Source organism: Protopterus annectens, chromosome 17.part0 (assembly GCF_019279795.1).
Source record: "Protopterus annectens isolate FY-2018-M chromosome 17.part0, PAN1.0, whole genome shotgun sequence".
NCBI lineage: Eukaryota > Metazoa > Chordata > Ceratodontiformes > Protopteridae > Protopterus > Protopterus annectens.
Window position 1 is genome coordinate 35777833 of NC_056751.1, and position 18571 is coordinate 35796403.

Consider the following 18571-nt stretch of genomic DNA (forward strand, 5'->3'; position numbering starts at 1 on the left):
CCATGGACACTTCCCAGTTGGGGTGGGGGTGCCTTTGTGGCAGGAGAGTTTTGCTACAACCCAGGATGTCAGCTGTGGCGTATATAATTTGGTGTTTCACAGCCATCCAGGGACTGCGTGTCAGCAGGCTGAGCCACTTAGGAGAGGGGTGACCCCTGCCCTGGACACTCACCCCTCCTCAGGTGGACCGGCCTTCCAGCTAATGGAGAAGGCTCTGACGTCAGTTGGCGATCCCGTGCTATCACTCTTCTCACCCTCCTGGACCGCAATGTACACAAGTCACTCTTAGCGCTCACCAGGCGCAAGGGCCTCAGGATATACTCCCATGAGACCCATTTTGCGCTGTCTTCCCCAGCTTCTCCCTCTGAGGAAGTTCATCAAAAGAGCTTGTGCAAGAGGAAGCACATGGACTCCACAGAGGAGTCCCTTACTGAAGACACAGACTTTGATGATGGGGAAGGGTCCCCTTGCTCACCCTCTGAGGTATCCTTTGGTGATATTCTTGTAATTCTTAAACAGAGAGGTCACTGGCAGCCCTCAAACCTGACCTCTGAAAGTCTGTGTTCCTGCAGGCCTTTTGCACCCGGCCCCCTACCTCCTGGGTTACTCCACCTGCCATAGAAGTGGTCCGGCTCATTGTGCAGCATGCGTGGAAGGCTCCTGACACCAGTGAGGCCATTCCCTGGAGGCCAGATAAAATTTTGTCCCCTCCTGCTACTGTTCCTCATTGGTCCAAAGGTCTTCCTGTAGAGGCTTTGGTGGTGGTGGCCGCAACTAAAAAGAACCTGGCGGAAGAAGAAAGCCAGACTGTCCATCAGCCCAACAAAGAGTCCTGGGCTCTGGCCAGAATAGGGAAGCATACTTTTGCATCAGCGACCTTTGCAATCAGGTCCTTGAACTATATGGCACACTTTACCAGGCTTCAAAGAGATTTAATTTCTGAGCTGTCTGAAACTTTGGCTGGAGCTGTGTCTGATGGGGTCCGTGACAAAGTGGCCTCTCAGCTAGCCACCATTGAATCGATATCTAACTCATCCATGCACCTGATATCTCACGCATCAGAAGGAGCAGCTAGAGCGGTGAGTTTCGGCATTGTTCTGAGATGACACGCCTGGATGCGTTTGTGTAATTTCATGGAACCCTTCAAGGCTTCCTTTCACAATGCCCCCATCGAAGCATCTTCATTGTTTGGACCCAAGGTTAAAAGCACACTGGCCAGATGTGAACAGGACGGTAAGACCCTTTCTGCTGTGGTGTCCGTTATTCTTCCCCTCAACTGGCTTTCTTCAGAAACCAGAAGAGTGGGAAGATATAGCACAAAAAGTCTCAGGGCCCTTTCCGTGACACACAGGCCGAGTTCTCCCCTAGAGGCAGAGGGGGAAACTCACAGGGAAGATGCCCTTTATGGGGCAGAGGGGGGTCCGCGTAACCAGGATTCCAGGGACTCTTTCCCTGGCCAATCCTACCAGCACTCCTGAAGAGTGGCCCAACTGCTTTCCTCTGGACGTGGTTGGGGGTCATTTCTCTTGTACCCTTCTGCCCGGCTAACCATCACCACCGATTCTTGGGTACAAAGGATAATAACCAGAGGTTATCATATTCCTTTCGACCTTTGTCCTGCTCCCCTAGCAAACTTACCTGACGTTCCACCCTGTCAAAGGGAAGAAGCAGCATTAGATATTTCAAAACTGCTAAGAAAAAGAGTAATCCAAATAGTCCCTCCAGACCAGATAGAATCTGGATTCTACTCAAGACTATTTTTGGTGCCAAAGAAAACCAGGGACTGGAGACCAATTTTGGATCTCAGTGTATTGAACAAGTTTGTAAAAATACAAAAATTCCGGATGGTCGCAATAGTCTATCCTTCCACTTTTGGAAAAAGATGATTGGATGTGCTCGATAGACCTTCAAGATGCGTACTACCACATAAAAGTGGACAGACCATCAAGAAGATTCCTTCACTTCCATGGGGGAGCCAGTCATTACCAGTTCAGAGTACTGCCCTTCAGACTCTCTACAACCCTCAGAGTGTTCACAAACTGCATGGCAGTCATCACAGCTCACTTGCGACTACAAAGATTCCAGGTGTTTCCATACCTAGACAACTGGCTCATCTCCGCCCCCACCAGACATCTATTGGAAGAAGCCCTGGCATACTCTCTCCTCTGCAGAAAGGGTAGGCATAACCATAAACTGGCAAAAATCCAATCTCGCCCCATCTCAGAACACAGAATTCATAGGGATCGTCTTGAATACAAAGAAGTGCAGAGCATCCATTCCAGAGCAAAGAATTTTAAGGATAAAGCAACAACTGATCCCAATCCTTTCAAGGGAGAAATCAACAGCTCACTCTGTTCTACAGTTGTTGTGTTCCATGGCAGCCTCCATCACCATTGTCCCCCTGGCCAGGTTTCACATGAGGCTTCTACAACGGCTACTGCTCACCCAATGGTATCCCTTTTAGTACCCTCTTTCAGCCAAGATTTGGGTAACTCACAGGTGCAAACAGGATTTAAATTGGTGGATGGCCCACAACCCATCACGATGGTCTCGCCCCTTCTCCCCCCAACAGCCCAATTCTACAGTGACCACGGACGCTTCCCTGATGGGGTGGGGGGGCTATGCAGGGACAGACAGTCCAAGGTACTTGGTCCAAAATGGAGGCCCATCTGCATGTAAATGTTCTAGAGCTGAGGGCAGTGCTTCTGGCGTTGCAAGCATTCCATCCCCTGCTGCCATCTGGGACTATTATGATACAGTCACACAACATGGTGGTGGGCCGGTACATCAACAAACAGGGTGGAACCAAATCTTACCCACTCTGTTGAGAGGCCATGAGGATATGGCATTGGGCGATGGCTACCAACCATTTTTTTCTAGCAATGCACATTCCCAGGAGTTCCAACGTAATAGCAGACAGACTCAGCAGGTATATACTACAACCTCACGAGTGGTCCCTGAATCCCTTGATAGCGGTGGAGATTTTGATCCGCTGGGGTCTTCCTTGCTAAGACCTCTTTGGATCCCCAACCAACTACAAATGCAGCAACTATTTCACCCTGATTCCCCCTCTGGGACACTCACCCAGGGATGCTCTAGTCCATGATTGGCCCTCGGGTCTACTTTATGCATTTCCACCTCTTCCCCTCATTCCTCATTTTCTGAAGAAAGCCCACTGGTTGAAGAGCAAAGTAATCCTCATAGCACCATATTGGCCTCGTCAGATTTGGTTCCCCTTCCTTTGGCCTCACCTGCTAGATCAACCATGGATTCTCCATCCAGCCCTGGGGTTGATCTCCCATCCGCAGGATCTGTTTCACTCCAACTTGAACAGCCTGAAGCTCACAGCTTGGCTCCTTCAATTCCCTTGATTGCCAGGCAGAATGATCTTTCTTTGCCAGTACATGACATTCTTATTGCATCACATAAGTCTTCCACCAGAATTACATATCTCAGCAAGTGAAAAAGATTTACCTTTTGGCTGAAAGAAAAACAGGTAGATCCTTTTTCAGCACCAGTGTAGATAGTACTGGAGTATCTAGCTAGCCTGTTTCAATCCGGTCTATCTGCCTCTACCATTAGAGTTCATTTGGCTGCAATATCTAATTTCCATGATGGTGTCCAAGACTTCTCTCTTATGTCGCACAAATTATGCAAGACTTTCATAAAAGGCGTGAATCATCTAAAACCCCCTTTTAGAGAACCTACTCAACCATGGGACCTGTCATTAGTCCTACAAGCTTTGACAATGCCACCTTTCAAACCAGCTTCTTCTTGCGGCCTCAAATATTTGTCATGGAAAACCTTGTTTTTGGCTGCCATTACTTCTGCCAGACGTATCTCTGAGCTTCAAGCCTTGTGCATCAAGAGTCCATATTTGATTTTTCATAGAGATAGAGTGTCATTGAGAACTAATCCTTCCTTTCTGCCAAAAGTGATCTCTGAAATGTCCATTAATCAAACCATTGAATTGCCAGTTTTCTTCCCCAATAATTCAAACAAAGGAGAGTATTACCTACATACCCTATATTTCCACAGGCAAATTTGCTTCTACTTAAACAGGATTAAGGCCTCTCGTAAATCAGACTAGTTATTTTTGGCCTATTCTGGACCTAGATTAGGATGTGCTGTTGCTAAGGTCACATTGGCTAAATGGTTGAAAGACTGTGTGACCTTCATTTATAGGCAACATAATATTCCATTACCTACTACCATAAAGGCTCATTCTACAAAGTCGGTGGCAACTTCTGCTGCCTTCCATGCCAGAGCCTCTTTACATGACATTTGTGCAGCTTCAACTTGGGCTACTCCTCATACCTTCATCAATCATTACAAATTGGATTTGGCCTCCAGGGGAAGAGCATCTTTTGGTTCTGTGGTGCTCAGGAATGTCCTTTCATAAGAGCCTTCCAGGAATAAAGGTAGCTGGGGACTCTGTCCCACATGTAAGAACGAGGATTAACAATATCAGATAAAGAAGTTATGTCTTACCATAACGTTCCATCTGTATTGTTGATCCTCGTTCAGTCATTACAACCCTCCCTCCTTCCCCCTCATGTGACTTCTAGTGGATCTCACCATCCGGTTCTATTAGGTCATTTGACCAGAGGTAGCCTCTTCCTTTTTTTGACTTGCAAATTCAATCTGAGGTAACAGGGAGAGGGGAATTCTGGGTAAGAGTTTTAGCCCGAGAGTTTGTAGCTGACGCGAGCTTGGAAGATGGCCGGCTTGGTTCCGAGGTCGGAACTGATACCCACGTGTAATGACTGAATGAGGATCAACAATATAGCTGGAACGTTATGGTAAGACATAACTTCTTTTTATGTGCATATTAAACTACTGGTACAGAAGTGTGTGTTGAACAGGGTTTGTACAATACTGAGCTTCACGGATGTGTCCACAGTATACCCTACTGGAAAAGAACAGAAATGTATATAAACTACATACCTGTGCAAATGTATGTCTTAATAGTAGAAACTGGAACATACATAGTTAACTTGAAAAACTTCAAGAAAATAAGTTGAAATCAAATTGTTTTACAATTGTGTTATAAAGGTTAGTTTCCATGCAGCAAGGAGACAGGATCTCTAGAACTAGAGTGCCTTCTGCATTGTTTTGTAAGTGTTTTATTGTTTTATGTCTCCTAGCAACTGCAAATGTCTGAAGGCTATGTATTTTTCACAAGGAGATGTCAAATGCTAGAATGGGAGGGTTTAGCTTGGGAAGTCAGGTGACAAAAAGGGATGTTATCCAAACTAACCCAGCAGTAATATTTGATATTAATTTAAGAACTCTCTCAGAGAGAGACTGGGCATTTTGGATTTTGTCTTGGACCTTGCAAGAACATCCACTCATCATCACCATCTACACTTGCCTTGCTGTAAGTAAGATTTAGGGCGTATTATCTCTTTTAGATATAGACAGGAATATAGTAAAGATTAGTTTAGATGCTTTCTTTATTTATTTGAGACTTCCTGAAATGTTGTTTTAAAATATTTCCTGTGATTTTGAACTCTGAAATAACTGTGTTTGTGTAATGAGCGTTGTCTTATTCTTTTATTATTTATTATTAAATATATTTAAACTTATCTTTGTAGCTGATATTTGTGAGACATATTTAAGCTCTTAGAGTACCTGCATATGTATTTGTTGACACTGTACAGGCCACTCCTAAATAGCATTGCAAGTGTTGGTCAGACTACCATTTGGATTAATAGTAACATTACACAGTAGGATTGGACACCCTTTGTTAAGGCCCTTTAGTAGTTGATAAGTACTGGTTGCTGGCAGTGGATACTACCTTATAGTCTGGGCAGAAGGGGAGGCATAGCTAGTAAACCTGTGCCAGCCTTTCCCAGGTGTGTGTGTGTGTGTGTGTGTGTGTGTGTGTGTGTGTGTGTGTGTGTGTGTGTGTGTGTGTGTACAGAAAGAGTGCTGGAGGTTTTGGTTTGGCCACTCAGCTGAGATCTCAACACTGTAGCTGTGCCACTGGAGAGTCTTATTGGGGGATCTGGAGAAAGAGGGAGAAACCAGCCCCAGACTGACTGTGGTCTCTGTGTGCTCTTAAGGGAAGTTGCACTTTACTGTCTGTGTGTGTACTTCTCATTCTCCCAGTGTGTATGTCCCCTAACTGTTGCCAGTGGTGAAGATTGAGGCTCCTTGATTACTGGGCCAGTGCAGTGGTGTCAGTGTCTATGAGGCTTGGCATTAATTATTGGAGGTTCATTCTGTCTAGAAATGGATATAGTGCTGGTCTCAGCACAGCTGCAATTAATGATATTTTTCTCCTTATCTCCCAGAAGCACTAATCCTAAGCTGCTTCCTGAGAAGTAGTATTAACCCAAATGTTGCCAGGTTCAGTATACTTTGCTATACTGTTCTCTTGGTAGATACCCTGGGTAGAACCTACAGTAGTTGGATGCAACTGAAAGCCAAACTATACAAAAGCCCTAAAGAAGTTATCACTAAAACTCCCAACAGATCAACAGTGAAGTCCCAAACACACTGCCCATTCAGAGACTAGCTAGAATCAGTGCCCCTCTGCTCCTTCACTCACCAGGAGCAATGCAGTCTTTCTAGTGATTGGTATTCTCTAGACAGGTTAGGGAACACTGTTCTGTTGCTCCTTTTATCACCAGGAGCAAAACAGAAACACTAATCTGAAGCTGATTCTTGAGAAGCAGTTCCTAGGTTCTCCTGTGATCACTAGTCCAGTCCTAGATTTTACAGATTAAAAATAAGATAGGAAAAAAGGAGAGCAGATGGTATAAGACTGAAAGAAGCTTCCAAAGGCAAATTTACAGTAGGGATTGGCAGCTGAAAAGCCACCAAGTTTAAAAGCACAATGGGGACTAGTTAGGTGGGAAAAGTCCAGTACAGGCACACACCAGCAGTAGTCTCTACAGCACTTGGCAGTCAAATAAGAATGCAGCTAAATGCCGTAAATAAGAATGCCTACTTCCCAGCTTCTTCCACTAATTAGCTAGATTTAATTCTTTTTCAGACAGTGAAACAAAGTTTTTTTTCTAACTGATCTTACCAAGAACTTGTAAAATTCCAAGGAAAAAATAAGGTAAAACAATATTTAAAATAAAATAAACTGTAATGTACCCATCCCAAAATCCAATGCAGTCTTACAGCACTTGCAGCTAAATAAGAATGCTTCTTCTTCTTTCGGCTTTTCCCGGTTAGGGGTTGCCACAGCAGATCACCTGTCCGCTCATGACTGGCAGTGGAGTTTTATGGTGTCGAGTTGCCAGCCCGGCGCCCAACCTTCCACAGAAGGCACACACATGCACGCACTCACACCTAGGGCCAATTTAGAGTGTCCAATCAGGGAGGAAACCGTTGCACACGGAGGAAACTCACGCGAACACAAGGAGGACATGCAGACTCCTCACAGAAGGCACCCTAGCCGAGGATTGAACCGGATAACCTCTTGCTGTGAGGTGGCAACGCTAACCGCTGCACCACCGTGGCCGCCCTAAATAAGAATGCTTCTAATTACCATAAATAAAAAAATCCTGTACTCAGCCCCTCCCACTAATTGGGTAGACTTACTTTCTTTTCAGTCAGTGAATGGAAAGTGATTTTTTCTAACTATCCCTAGCCACGAATTTTTAAAACTCCAGCAAAAAAACTTAAGGCAAAACAAAATTTAAAATAAAACAAACAGTACTATAATAAGTGCAAAAACAAATAAATAAATAAATAATAGAAGTATACAAACATTAAATAAAGAAATCCAAACCAAAATCCAATAAAGTCACATACAGGCAGTAGCCTCACAGCACTTGCGGTTAAATAAGAATGCAACTAAGTATACTAAATAAGAAATCCTACTTCTTGGCTCCTTCCACCCATTAGCCAGATTTAATTACTTTCCATTCAGTGAATGGAAATTATTTTTTCTGACTCTAGCCAAGAACTTTCAAAATCCAGAGGAAAAAACTTTTAAGGTAAATCAAATTTTAAAATAAAAAACTGTGATATAATAAGAGCAAAATAAAAAAAATAATGGAAGTATCCAAACCTTAAATGAAGCAGTCCAATCAAAAATTCAATACAGTCCCATATCTGCAGTAGTCTCACACCACTTGCACCTAAATAAACCAATTTAAAATCAAAGAAGAGTGCAACAAATCTTTATATTGGACCACCATCCGCATTACTCCCAAGAATTTGCAGTTAAAGTGTCAGGGGAATTCCCAGTAATATTGAAGGAAAACTTTACCTTAGAACTGAAAAATGTATTAATGTATGTTTTCATTTTTCTTTGTTTTCTGAACTATTTTATTGCCTCAAAATTACTCCAAATGCTTCTTTTACAATTTAATGTGTTTCCCCTAAAATGGCAGATGATGAGCCTGTCTTGGTAATGTGAGCTTGCTTTCTTGCTTTTATTCCTTCTTCCCAGAATACATTTCAAGTCCTCTTTATATGAGTCATGCTAGACAAAGGAAGTGGTGTTATTTTCTCATGCCATTGAGATAGAATGTCAGCACTGTGTAGCACTGTCTTTTAACACACCTGCTGTAACAGAGCTACTTCTCTTTCTTGACTGAGCCTCATTTATGTGTCTGTCAAAGCTTATTTTATGCTATAAATAGCTGTTAGTTGGTAAAAAGCAGACTTTTGTAAAGGAATTCTTTTGTAGTTATAAAAAAAATGACAGACCCTCCCCCACACTCTCATGATGAGGTATGAAAACTCTCACTGCAGTAAATGCAGTTGACAAAAGTAAGTAAATGCACAATGATCCTTGCTGTACATTTACATGTGACAAGTAGTAGAACTCCAAACTAAGTCTGTCTGCTACTTCCGAATGTCTTCTATGCCTTCAGCGTGAAGCTTATTTCTCTGTCATGAGTAATGCAGAATTAAAATGCGCTTTACTAGTTCTTTAAACATTTCTGTCATGTTCATCCCCCTTTTGTTCTATTTCATATTTATTTATACTTTGGTAACCAGGAAAGTGAACTGGTCCCAGGCAAAGATGATAACAAGTAGTAAATGTACTTAGCAATACAAAGAAAAAAAAATTACTGACATAAAGACATTGACAAAGATTACATGTGCATACATAGCCAATGTGCAACAGTAAATAAGTAAAACATTAAGCAACATTTCATACAATATATACATTAAAAATGCTTAACTCTTCTATGTTAAGTTTATTGTAAATAAATTGTATGCATATGTGTGTGTGTGTGTGTGTGTGTGTGTGTGTGTGTGTGTGTGTGTGTATATATATATATATATATATATATATATATATATATATATATATAAAATGTATATGGTTTACTATTGAAATTCTGAATCCACTTCAGTCGACCGTTCAGAATGTTGACCCAAAATGCTGAATTCAGAACTCTGAAACAGTAATCAAGGTGAAAATGAATATATCGACATCTGTAGTTTGATGTATTCGACATAGCAGGAGGTGACGTCACTCATCTCCTTATACTCTACAGTCAATGGTATGTTAATTCTACTAGTTTGCAGTGGGGCTATGCCTCCTGCACCACCACACCCCCTGCACATTAAATGTACCAACTCAGAGATTGCACTATAGTGAGGAAATGGCTAATCCTCTGTTCTTCACTGAACCGTGATCTCCCTGCACAATGTCGAACTCAAATACTCGAACTACACTACCTGTTCCCTGTAGTGTGGTCAATACATTTTGGTTCGACATTCTGCCGACTTGAAAACTGCTATTTGACCACATGCCAGTTGACTGGTGCAGTTTCAAGGTTTTCAATGTAAACCTTTTATATATATATATATATAGATATATATATATATATATATATAGTATGTGTGTGTGTATTATATGTGTATACATATATATATATATATATATATATATATTTGTATGAAATACATAGGTTCATAGGTTGATACTAGGCTATCTGCCCTAGGGCATTTATAAGCCTAGCCAGAGTGTGTTTGGCTTTCGCCACCCTTTTAGATTAGTTGACTGTGCCTCTGTATAGTAGGTCACAGAAGGTAGCCCTATTAAGGTTAGTTTACTGTACCTCTGTCTAGCAGGGACACAGAAAAGATCCCAGGGGTAAACTTACGATCTCCCATCCACTCGTCAAGATTTCTCTTGAAGAGGGTCAGTGAGGGACTCTGCCTAACATGGATTGGGATTCTGTTCCAGAGTGAGGGGAGCCTCTGGGATATGAATCTGTCCCTCCAGCATGTCCTATTTATTTCTGTGCTGAGGTTCAAGTCCTGGAGCGTGTAGCTCTAAGGGATTTGGATTTCCTGAGGTGGAGCATGTCCATTAATTCTGGGTTGGACATGGCTTTATACGTCAGACACAGATCGCCTCTGAGTAGGCGGTATGCAACTGAGTAGAGCTGGAGTTTCTTTAGCCGAACTGCATAGGGCATCTGTTTGAGTCCCTTGATCCTTTTGTTGCTGCAGGTGTCTGGTAAGGTACATCCCAAATGGGGCATTGTATTCAATTATGGGCCTGATAAGTGATGAATAGAGGGGCACAATGACCTCTCTTGATCTAGATGTGAACCCTTTCATGATAAGGTGGTCTATATAGAAGGTCTTTCTAACCACTTTGGCAACGTGATTGTCAAAGGAGAGATTACTATTTACTTGGGTCCCCAAGTCCCTAATTACTTCTTCCGTACTTAATGGATTACCACCTATGTGGTAATTTGTGGGCACTTTGTTTTTCCCAAAAGGGATGACTATGCACTTTTTGGCATTTAGCTTTAGGCCTTGGCACTGGCACCAGTTATCCGTCTCTGTTCGACCCTTTTGGAGGATGCTTGTGTCAGCCGGAGAGTTGATTATGGCACCCAGTTTGCAGTCATCTACGAACTTGGTCAGCCATAGTCCACCCATGTTAGCCTCGGAGAAATATATACTGAACAAGAGAGGTCCCAGGACTGAATCTTGTGAGACGCCACTTGTAACTGGTTTAGAGTCTGATATGGCACCTGCAGTTCTGACCATGTGGGTTCTATCCCTGAGCCAGTTTGCAACCCATCTTGTGACATAGGGGTTGATATTTAAGCTAGTGAGCTTATTTATGATGCCCAAGTGGGGTATTGTGTCGAAGGCTTTTGCGAGGTCCAGGTAGGCTGTGTGGACTACCTTCCCTTCATCTATGGCTTTGGTAACTGTTTCAAAGAAGTCGACCAGGTTCAAGAGGCAAGGTCTGCCCTTAACAAAGCTGAATTGGGTAGGATCCAGCGTCTGGAGGTTCCCAATGTCTTTGTTTATGATTTCCATGATGATACCCTCCATAGCCTTGCAGACCAGGCTAGTCAGGCTTATAGGGCGATAGTTTCCAGGGTCCGTTGTGGCACCACCTTTGTGGAGCGGGACCACTGTTGCTGTACGCCATTCCTTGGGTACATATCCTGTAGTAAGGCTGAGATTGAACAGTGACTTTATGTGAGGGTTTAGTTCTTCTTGGAGTTCATGTAAGACGCAGGCCGGGACATCGTCTGGTCCCACTGATGCTGTGTTTTTTGCTTTGGAGAGGGCAGCTCTCACCATGCATCTGTGATCTCAGGGAGGCTGCACTCTGTTAGGATAGAAATTTGCTCTTTTGGGGGGGAAGGGGGAGAAGTTTGCACTGAACCTTTCTGCCAGGATGTTGGCAATGTTTGTGGGTTCAGTGTATTTTTTTGTCATTTTGCACTAACTCAGAGCATATCTGGGAGTTGCCTCCCAGGTTCCTGACATAACTAAAGAAGGCCTTGTGATTATCTTTAGTGTCTTATGCAATTTTTCTTTCGAAGCTGGCCTTGGATGATTTTATGAGGGATCATAGTTTCTTGCTAGTACTGATCAGAGATGCCTTCCCTTTTTGGAATTTTGCTCTATCATGTAGTAGCTTCCTCCTTCTGTTGTATAGCTTATTAATGGCCGGGGTCCACCAGATAGGTCTCTTGCCTTTGGAGGAGTGAGTCTTGGTTTTACTTGGGATAGCATGCTCCATGCATTCCTGTAGGTGTCCATAGAATGTTTTTATAAAGGATTCTGCATTGTGGGCCATATTTTCCACTGGCCCAGGGGCTTTGAAGGATTCCACCTCAGTTTTGAGAAGTGTGAAGTTTGCTTTTGAGAAGTTCTTTACCGTGGTTTCCTTGGCTGGGGGTGGGGACGGAATATGGATGTCTAGTGAGATTAATTTATGGTCTGATTTTACCAATGAGGGGCATATCTCTGGTGTGGAACATAGAGACCCCATGTTGGTGATGACCAGGTCCAATATGTTTTCCCCTCTTGTGGGAGTGGTGACCAGTTGTTCCATAGCATTTGAGTTTATAAATTCTAGGAACCGTTAGGCGAGGGTGTTGGGGCTTGAGTAGTTTTCCCAATCAATGTTTGGGTAGTTGAAGTCACCCAATATAATGGTGTTTGGAGAGACCTTCATATTCTCCAGTGTTCTCAGGAAAGCCGAGTGGGGTTCCTGTGTTTGGGAGGGTGGTCTGTACCAGGCCAGAAGCTGAAAGGCAGTTTTGCCCACTGTTAGTTGCACATGTATGGTCTCCGATGCTTCGTGCAGTGCCACTAACCTGGAGGTGTGGGTATCTTTGATGAATATGGATACTCCCCCTCCTTTTGTAGTTCGATCCAAGTTTTGGGGCCGAAAAGCATGGTATGAAGTATAACCTGGTAGTGCTGGGGTGCTTTCGGGAGCCTTGAACCAGGTTTCTGTTACTGCACAGATATCAATATTCTCCATACTGAGGAGAGTCTCGAGTGCATGCATCTTGAGGTTTAGACTTCTGGCATTGAGCAGCATTACCCTTAGTTTTTTTTCCTTTGTGTTGTGTATGGAGGTGGGTTTGTCTTTTGAGCCTTGCCTAAAAAAGGCATTATGGGGAGGCAAGAGCCTTTGCCAATATTCGAAAACCCAGAGGTGACAGGTGCAAGCCGTCCCTAGCAAAGCAACGCGGCTTGTCGAGCATGTCATCCCAGGCTGACAGACACTGGAACCCCTTTGAATGACAGCAATACTTTAGCCAGTTGTTAAAATTGATCATTTTGTCTTTATACTGTGGCATCATTCTTGGTGAGGGCAAGATGCTGCTCAAGGTCAGGGTCATACTGGCCTGGACTACATGATCAGAGAGCTCCTCTATGTCTCTTTTCATGTAGTCCATGGAGATACGTCTCAGGTCATTCACACCAGCATGGACAATGACTGAGTCATATTTGTACTTGCTTTGGAGTGACCTGAGTGCATGTGTTATGTGGCAGATCCTGGCACCCGACAGGCAGCTTACAGTGACCTTCTCCTTGTTCAGTCTGGTGAGTGGGACGTCAGTGTGTCTGACAATAGAGTCACCTATTACAAGTGTATTAGGTGTGTTGTTTAGCCTTAATGGCTGTGACTGTGTGGCACACTGACTTTGTGAGCTATGTGCTACGTGGGTATTGTTGCGTGGTAGGGGTTGCTTGGATGTCTGCTTTGGAGGTCTCTGCTGCTTAGGCAGATTTTTGTTTAGAGCCTCCGAGTATGTTTTTGTGTGTTTATGTGTTTGGTTTGCTGATGCGATAGGTCTATGTGAGACTGGATTTGTGGTGTGTGTGGTTACCTTTTCCTCCTGACTGGCTGTGCCAGTACTGGGTTGAGAGAGCCCAGCCTCCAGTTTGGCTGTATAGTTGCATCTTTCACATATATTTGAGCTTGTTGGGAGGAGGAGAGGGTGGTCTGTGTACATAAGGCAGTTGTAACATTGCCTCAAGATTCCCAGATTCACCAGCTGGACTGGGGAGTAAAGCCAAAACTGACCTTTGGACATGCCTGAATAGTATAGGGAACTATTACTTATTGACTGATCAGAAAGGACCAATAGGGAGCAAGTACTGAAAAGGAGTATAAAAAAAACAGAGAAAAAATACTTAAATCTGGAAAAGTCTCTCTTGGGTCTCTCTGTTGCCTGTATCACTCTGCAGGACACCACGAGGAGCTGTGCTGAGTTATATACTTGCGCAAAACCATGCAAATGTGGGTTTTGAAGCAAGGAAACTGAAAGAGCTAGGAATTGACCCAAAATGGCCCATAAGCTACTAGTTTCAGGGCTGAGACCACTCCTCCAGGGACACATAGGCTGCTCAAAGCTCCCCACTCTCACTGGTGAACAGAGAAGCTTCCTCCTATCCAAGTAAGGATATGGGCAACTCAGGAAACTATACCACAGTCCGGAATTCAGCAAAGCCTGAAATCTGGACTAATCTAGTTCAGCAAAGGCGGGAAAAGAGAATTTTTTTTTTTTTCAAGAAACAGCAGAAAAACACTCAGAAAACACTGTAAATGCTATAAACAGGCTAGCGCATGTTAGTGTATAGCCTACAACATTTATACAATACAAAAACTACTTAAAATGATAAAAAAACAAGTGCAAAACTGTAAAATGCAGAAAGGCAATGCAATTTAAACTTTTTAAAGCACAGATCAGTTAGAAACTCCCTTTTTAGGTGGGAAAAGACAGTCGGAGTAAAAAAACAGAGAAAAAACACTTAAATCTGGAAAAGTCTCTCTTGGGTCTCTCTGTTGCCTTTATCACTCTGCAGGACACCATGTGTAGAAAACATGAGTGTGTGTATAACGACGAAATACATTATATGTCTGTGTGTGTACTTTATATCCTTTAAAGAAAAACGAATCAAAATGGAAATTTTGTGTAACTTTATACGTGTTTCTATACTTAAACACATACACACACACACACACACACACACACACACACACACACACACACACACACACACACACATATATATGTCGATGCATTTAAGCACAATTAAGTACTTCTGATTTCCTTTTCTTGCTGTTTTTAATGCAAGAGTGCATATTAAATGTACATTAAAGTAAAATCAGCTGTATATTATGATTGCCGTCAGTGATCACATTTCCTTTGTGGATTACTAAATGCTCATGCACTTTTAACAGTGTAAGGACTGACTCAAAGTCAGTGGGAATCTCCTACCATGGATCTGAGTGTACCAGATGTGCATCCGTCTCTGGAAGGATGTCCCAAAAAGCATAAAATACCTTTTTATGAACAGTATCAGTGCATCTAGTTGATAGGGTTGCCACTTGTCTCTTTCTGCAGTTCTGTCCTGTGTGTGTGAGGGGTGTAGGGGTTTGAAAATGGTAAATGTGTTGATACCTTACAAGAAAAAATATTTTTGGACTCTTCTCAAAATGTAACTGAAGTCTTTGATACTACGTTTAAGTTATCTTAACCTATAAACTATTATAAATAACCAACACATAACTCTTAGTATTTCAGTATTGTGTTGCTGCTTATGTAAATTTGTCAGAGGAGATGAAAACTGCCTTTAAACCCCTGACTGATCTAATTGCTATGTTTTGCTATGAAAGGGGAGTGTTAAGTTAGCCTACTCTCTGCAGTAAAAACAGTGGAAAGCAGTTCCACAGCTTTCTATTTTTTTTTATATCAGCTGCTGTGTTCTTGACATTAGCAGGATTCATTGCCCATCTAAGATTGACGGCCTTACTTGACAGGGTAAACTACAGATTTATTTGTGTCTATGATATGTCATTCAGGTAGAGACAAATTCCTCTACAAACTATGTGAGAAGTTAAGCTTAAAAAAGTAGGTGGGCTTTCCCTTCCTTTGATTCCAATGCAAGGAAATGAATGTTTTAAAAAGTACAAACCAGTTTCTGATACCTACATAATACTGGAACCATATTGTAGGGAGAAAAGAACCACAAGGATTGAGTTAAACTGTAGGAGATGGCAGAGTTTTCCTTTATGGACAGTCCTCTTATCTCACCCACAATATTTCTATGATCACTTTCCATAAGTTAACAGCTTCTCAGAAGTTGAATTCCATTATTAACTACTACTTTGGTCCATTTATCCATTATAATAACACCTTAGTCTATCAAAGTGTGGAAGTCACATGTTTATTTTGTGCCTGCTGTTTGGTTTAGTATGCCTTGTATAGTGGCTTAGGAACATGTGTTTTTTTATTTTAAAGTTGAACGGTTGCTGTCAGTGAAAATGCATACATGTTGAAAATATCACTAGATGTAACACAGTCTCATAAATGTAATCTTTCTTTACAGAAAACTATACTGCTTTATCCATTCCAAATGCATAGTGTGGCGCTTTCTGTTTTTGCTTCACTGATTGCACCGTTTGGAGGGTTCTTTGCCAGTGGATTCAAAAGAGCTTTCAAAATTAAGGTATGCTGTGTTATTTCCTCATTTCATATTATTTAAACCTTAAGTGGGAAAATCCAAATAAATGTGAGTCTGTTTCCCAAAAATATTTGAGAGCTCTCAGAATCTTTGCTAAATGTATTAGAACTTGGAGTCAATTGGTTCTCGTGGTTAGCAAAGAGCATCTTCCTAACTGTTCTTATTTGTTTGTTAGTTTCACTAAGTTAACTGTTTTGGTAAATGTTTTTTGACCAGAAAACAAGTACAATGGACTCGTCCTACATCCAGAAGCAACTCAAAGAACAAGCAACCCTTCAGCAACAGCACAATGTGCAATCATGTTTAGTACTATCATGCCAGCAGGGTATTCATTGTGGAGCTGTCTTTCTCTCCTTCTAAAAGAGGGTCAGTTGTTTATTAGAACTGTTCACTAGTGTTTTCTGGACCCACCAGTATCATCAGCCCTCTGACATTGATTGATACATTGATGGAATGCCCTTTAAGGAGTAGGCTATACTCTAATTCCTCTCAGTTCTTTCCTGCAACATCACTAGTTCGTAGCCCAGCTAAGAAGTTGAATTTTATTGTTGTTACAACTTTTGCTATTGCCAGACTTCACTTGTTCCCTAACATTCTTTGTATTTAACATTTACAATCTCAGAAAATCAAAATTTGCAGGTACAGGATCAACATATTTCCAGCATTGCCAAAGCCCAGCTCTTCATCTTGTAAACACTTTTTTGTTTACAAGAAATTTAACCACTGTGTGCTACATCAACTACCAAGTTTAGCCCAAGAGTCAGTTGAAGCTAATATCAAGAAGGAAAAAAAGTGAAGATGGTTTTGGATAGTGTACCCCTGGGAAAGAGAACAGAAGCTAGATGGGGTAAAGTTAGGCATTCACTACTGGGAAACAGTCTAGAAATGTTGATCCTTACAGGAATGAATAATTGTGAATGGTGTAAAAGGAGAGTGGTTAGGGTAAACATGAAATGGGATGCTTTGTTAGATGAGTGGACTTCATAGAGGCATGAGCCAACCTGTTCCTCTGGATGAAACTAGTGAGATTGCTTTTTGTATTTCTTTGCTTATTTCTGGAGACCCCTGAGGAATAAAGAAAGTTGGATTGGTCAAAAGGTTGCAATAAAGGACTTCATGGATGATAAAAGGGATAGAAGGGCTGATTTATAAAGACTGGAATGTCTGATATTATCTACACTGTAGGATAGAAAGGCGAGGGGTATGATTTGTGTACATGAAGTACTCAGAAGCCTGAGAAGAAAGAATGGAAAGGCAGGAGGAGCATGACTAGCTAGCAGAATGGCCCATACTGAAGCTCAACTTGGGGATGTTATAATTTACAGAGATAGCAAAGCATAACTGGAATCAATTACCAGCAAATACACCTGAGAACAAAGTGTGTGTGTGTGTGTGTGTGTGTGTGTGTGTGTGTGTCTGTGTGTGTGTGTGTGTGTGTGTGTGTGTGTGTGTGTGTGTGTGTGTGTGTGTGTATATTACGAATGTCACAATGTCAAACCTTGCAATACCGAATGCAGTACAGCATTCGCTGTTGTAAGGTTCGACATTGTGGTGCAGATCACACTATAGTGGGGATTGGGAAATGTACCCTTTCCCTCACTGTAGTGCGATCTCGGAGTTTGTATATATAAGTGGGGGTAGAACGGACAGTATTGCTGTTACCGGAAGTGTGGTGACTGTTCAAAAATGTCGAATTCGACATTTGCAGTCACTACACTTCGAGATTTTTTTTCATTCAGTATTTTAAATTTCACGGTTTAGGTTCGACATTACCGCAATTTGTTGTCGTTCATTGCGGTTACATGATAGTAAGCCTATATATATATATATATATATATATATATATATATATATATATATATATCTATATATATATATATATATATATATATATATATATATATGTGTGTGTGTGTGTGTGTCTGTGTGTGTCCTAGTTGGAACATCGAAAGTACAGTTCATTGAACCGTACTTTCACGGACCCACATTAGTGAAAGTGCATTTTATCGAAAATGCACTTTCGATAAAGAAAACCAACAAAAAAACCCCATTCAGTTTCCATGTAACGTTAGTTGTACATCAACGTGTAGTGTTGATGTACAACTAAGCAAACTGTTGCTGAGATCGTAGTATAGTGGGGGTAAGGGAATATTCCCTTTTCCCCACGGTAGTGCAAGTTCAGAGTGAGAATATTAAAGTGGGGGGTGTGGGGTGGGTACAGGCCCCCACATGGGGGGGTGCAGGGGGGCTTGCCCCCCTGCATAATTGTGTTTAGTGTTTTTTTTTTAATGTTTACTGTTTATTTTTAGTTTTCTGCGAAAGTGCATTTTTGATGCAATGC

At 42.0% G+C, this 18571-nt stretch overlaps 1 protein-coding gene across 1 annotated transcript in view; it reads left to right on the forward strand.

The window, feature by feature from the left end:
* The window catches only part of CDS1 (CDP-diacylglycerol synthase 1), a 1285468-nt gene that overhangs the window by 1120691 nt on the left and 146206 nt on the right, over window positions 1-18571 (forward strand). The window contains exon 11 of the mRNA XM_044058908.1: window positions 16096-16215. Within this exon, the coding sequence (XP_043914843.1) occupies window positions 16096-16215 (120 nt within the window). The remainder of the gene's footprint in view (window positions 1-16095; window positions 16216-18571) is intronic.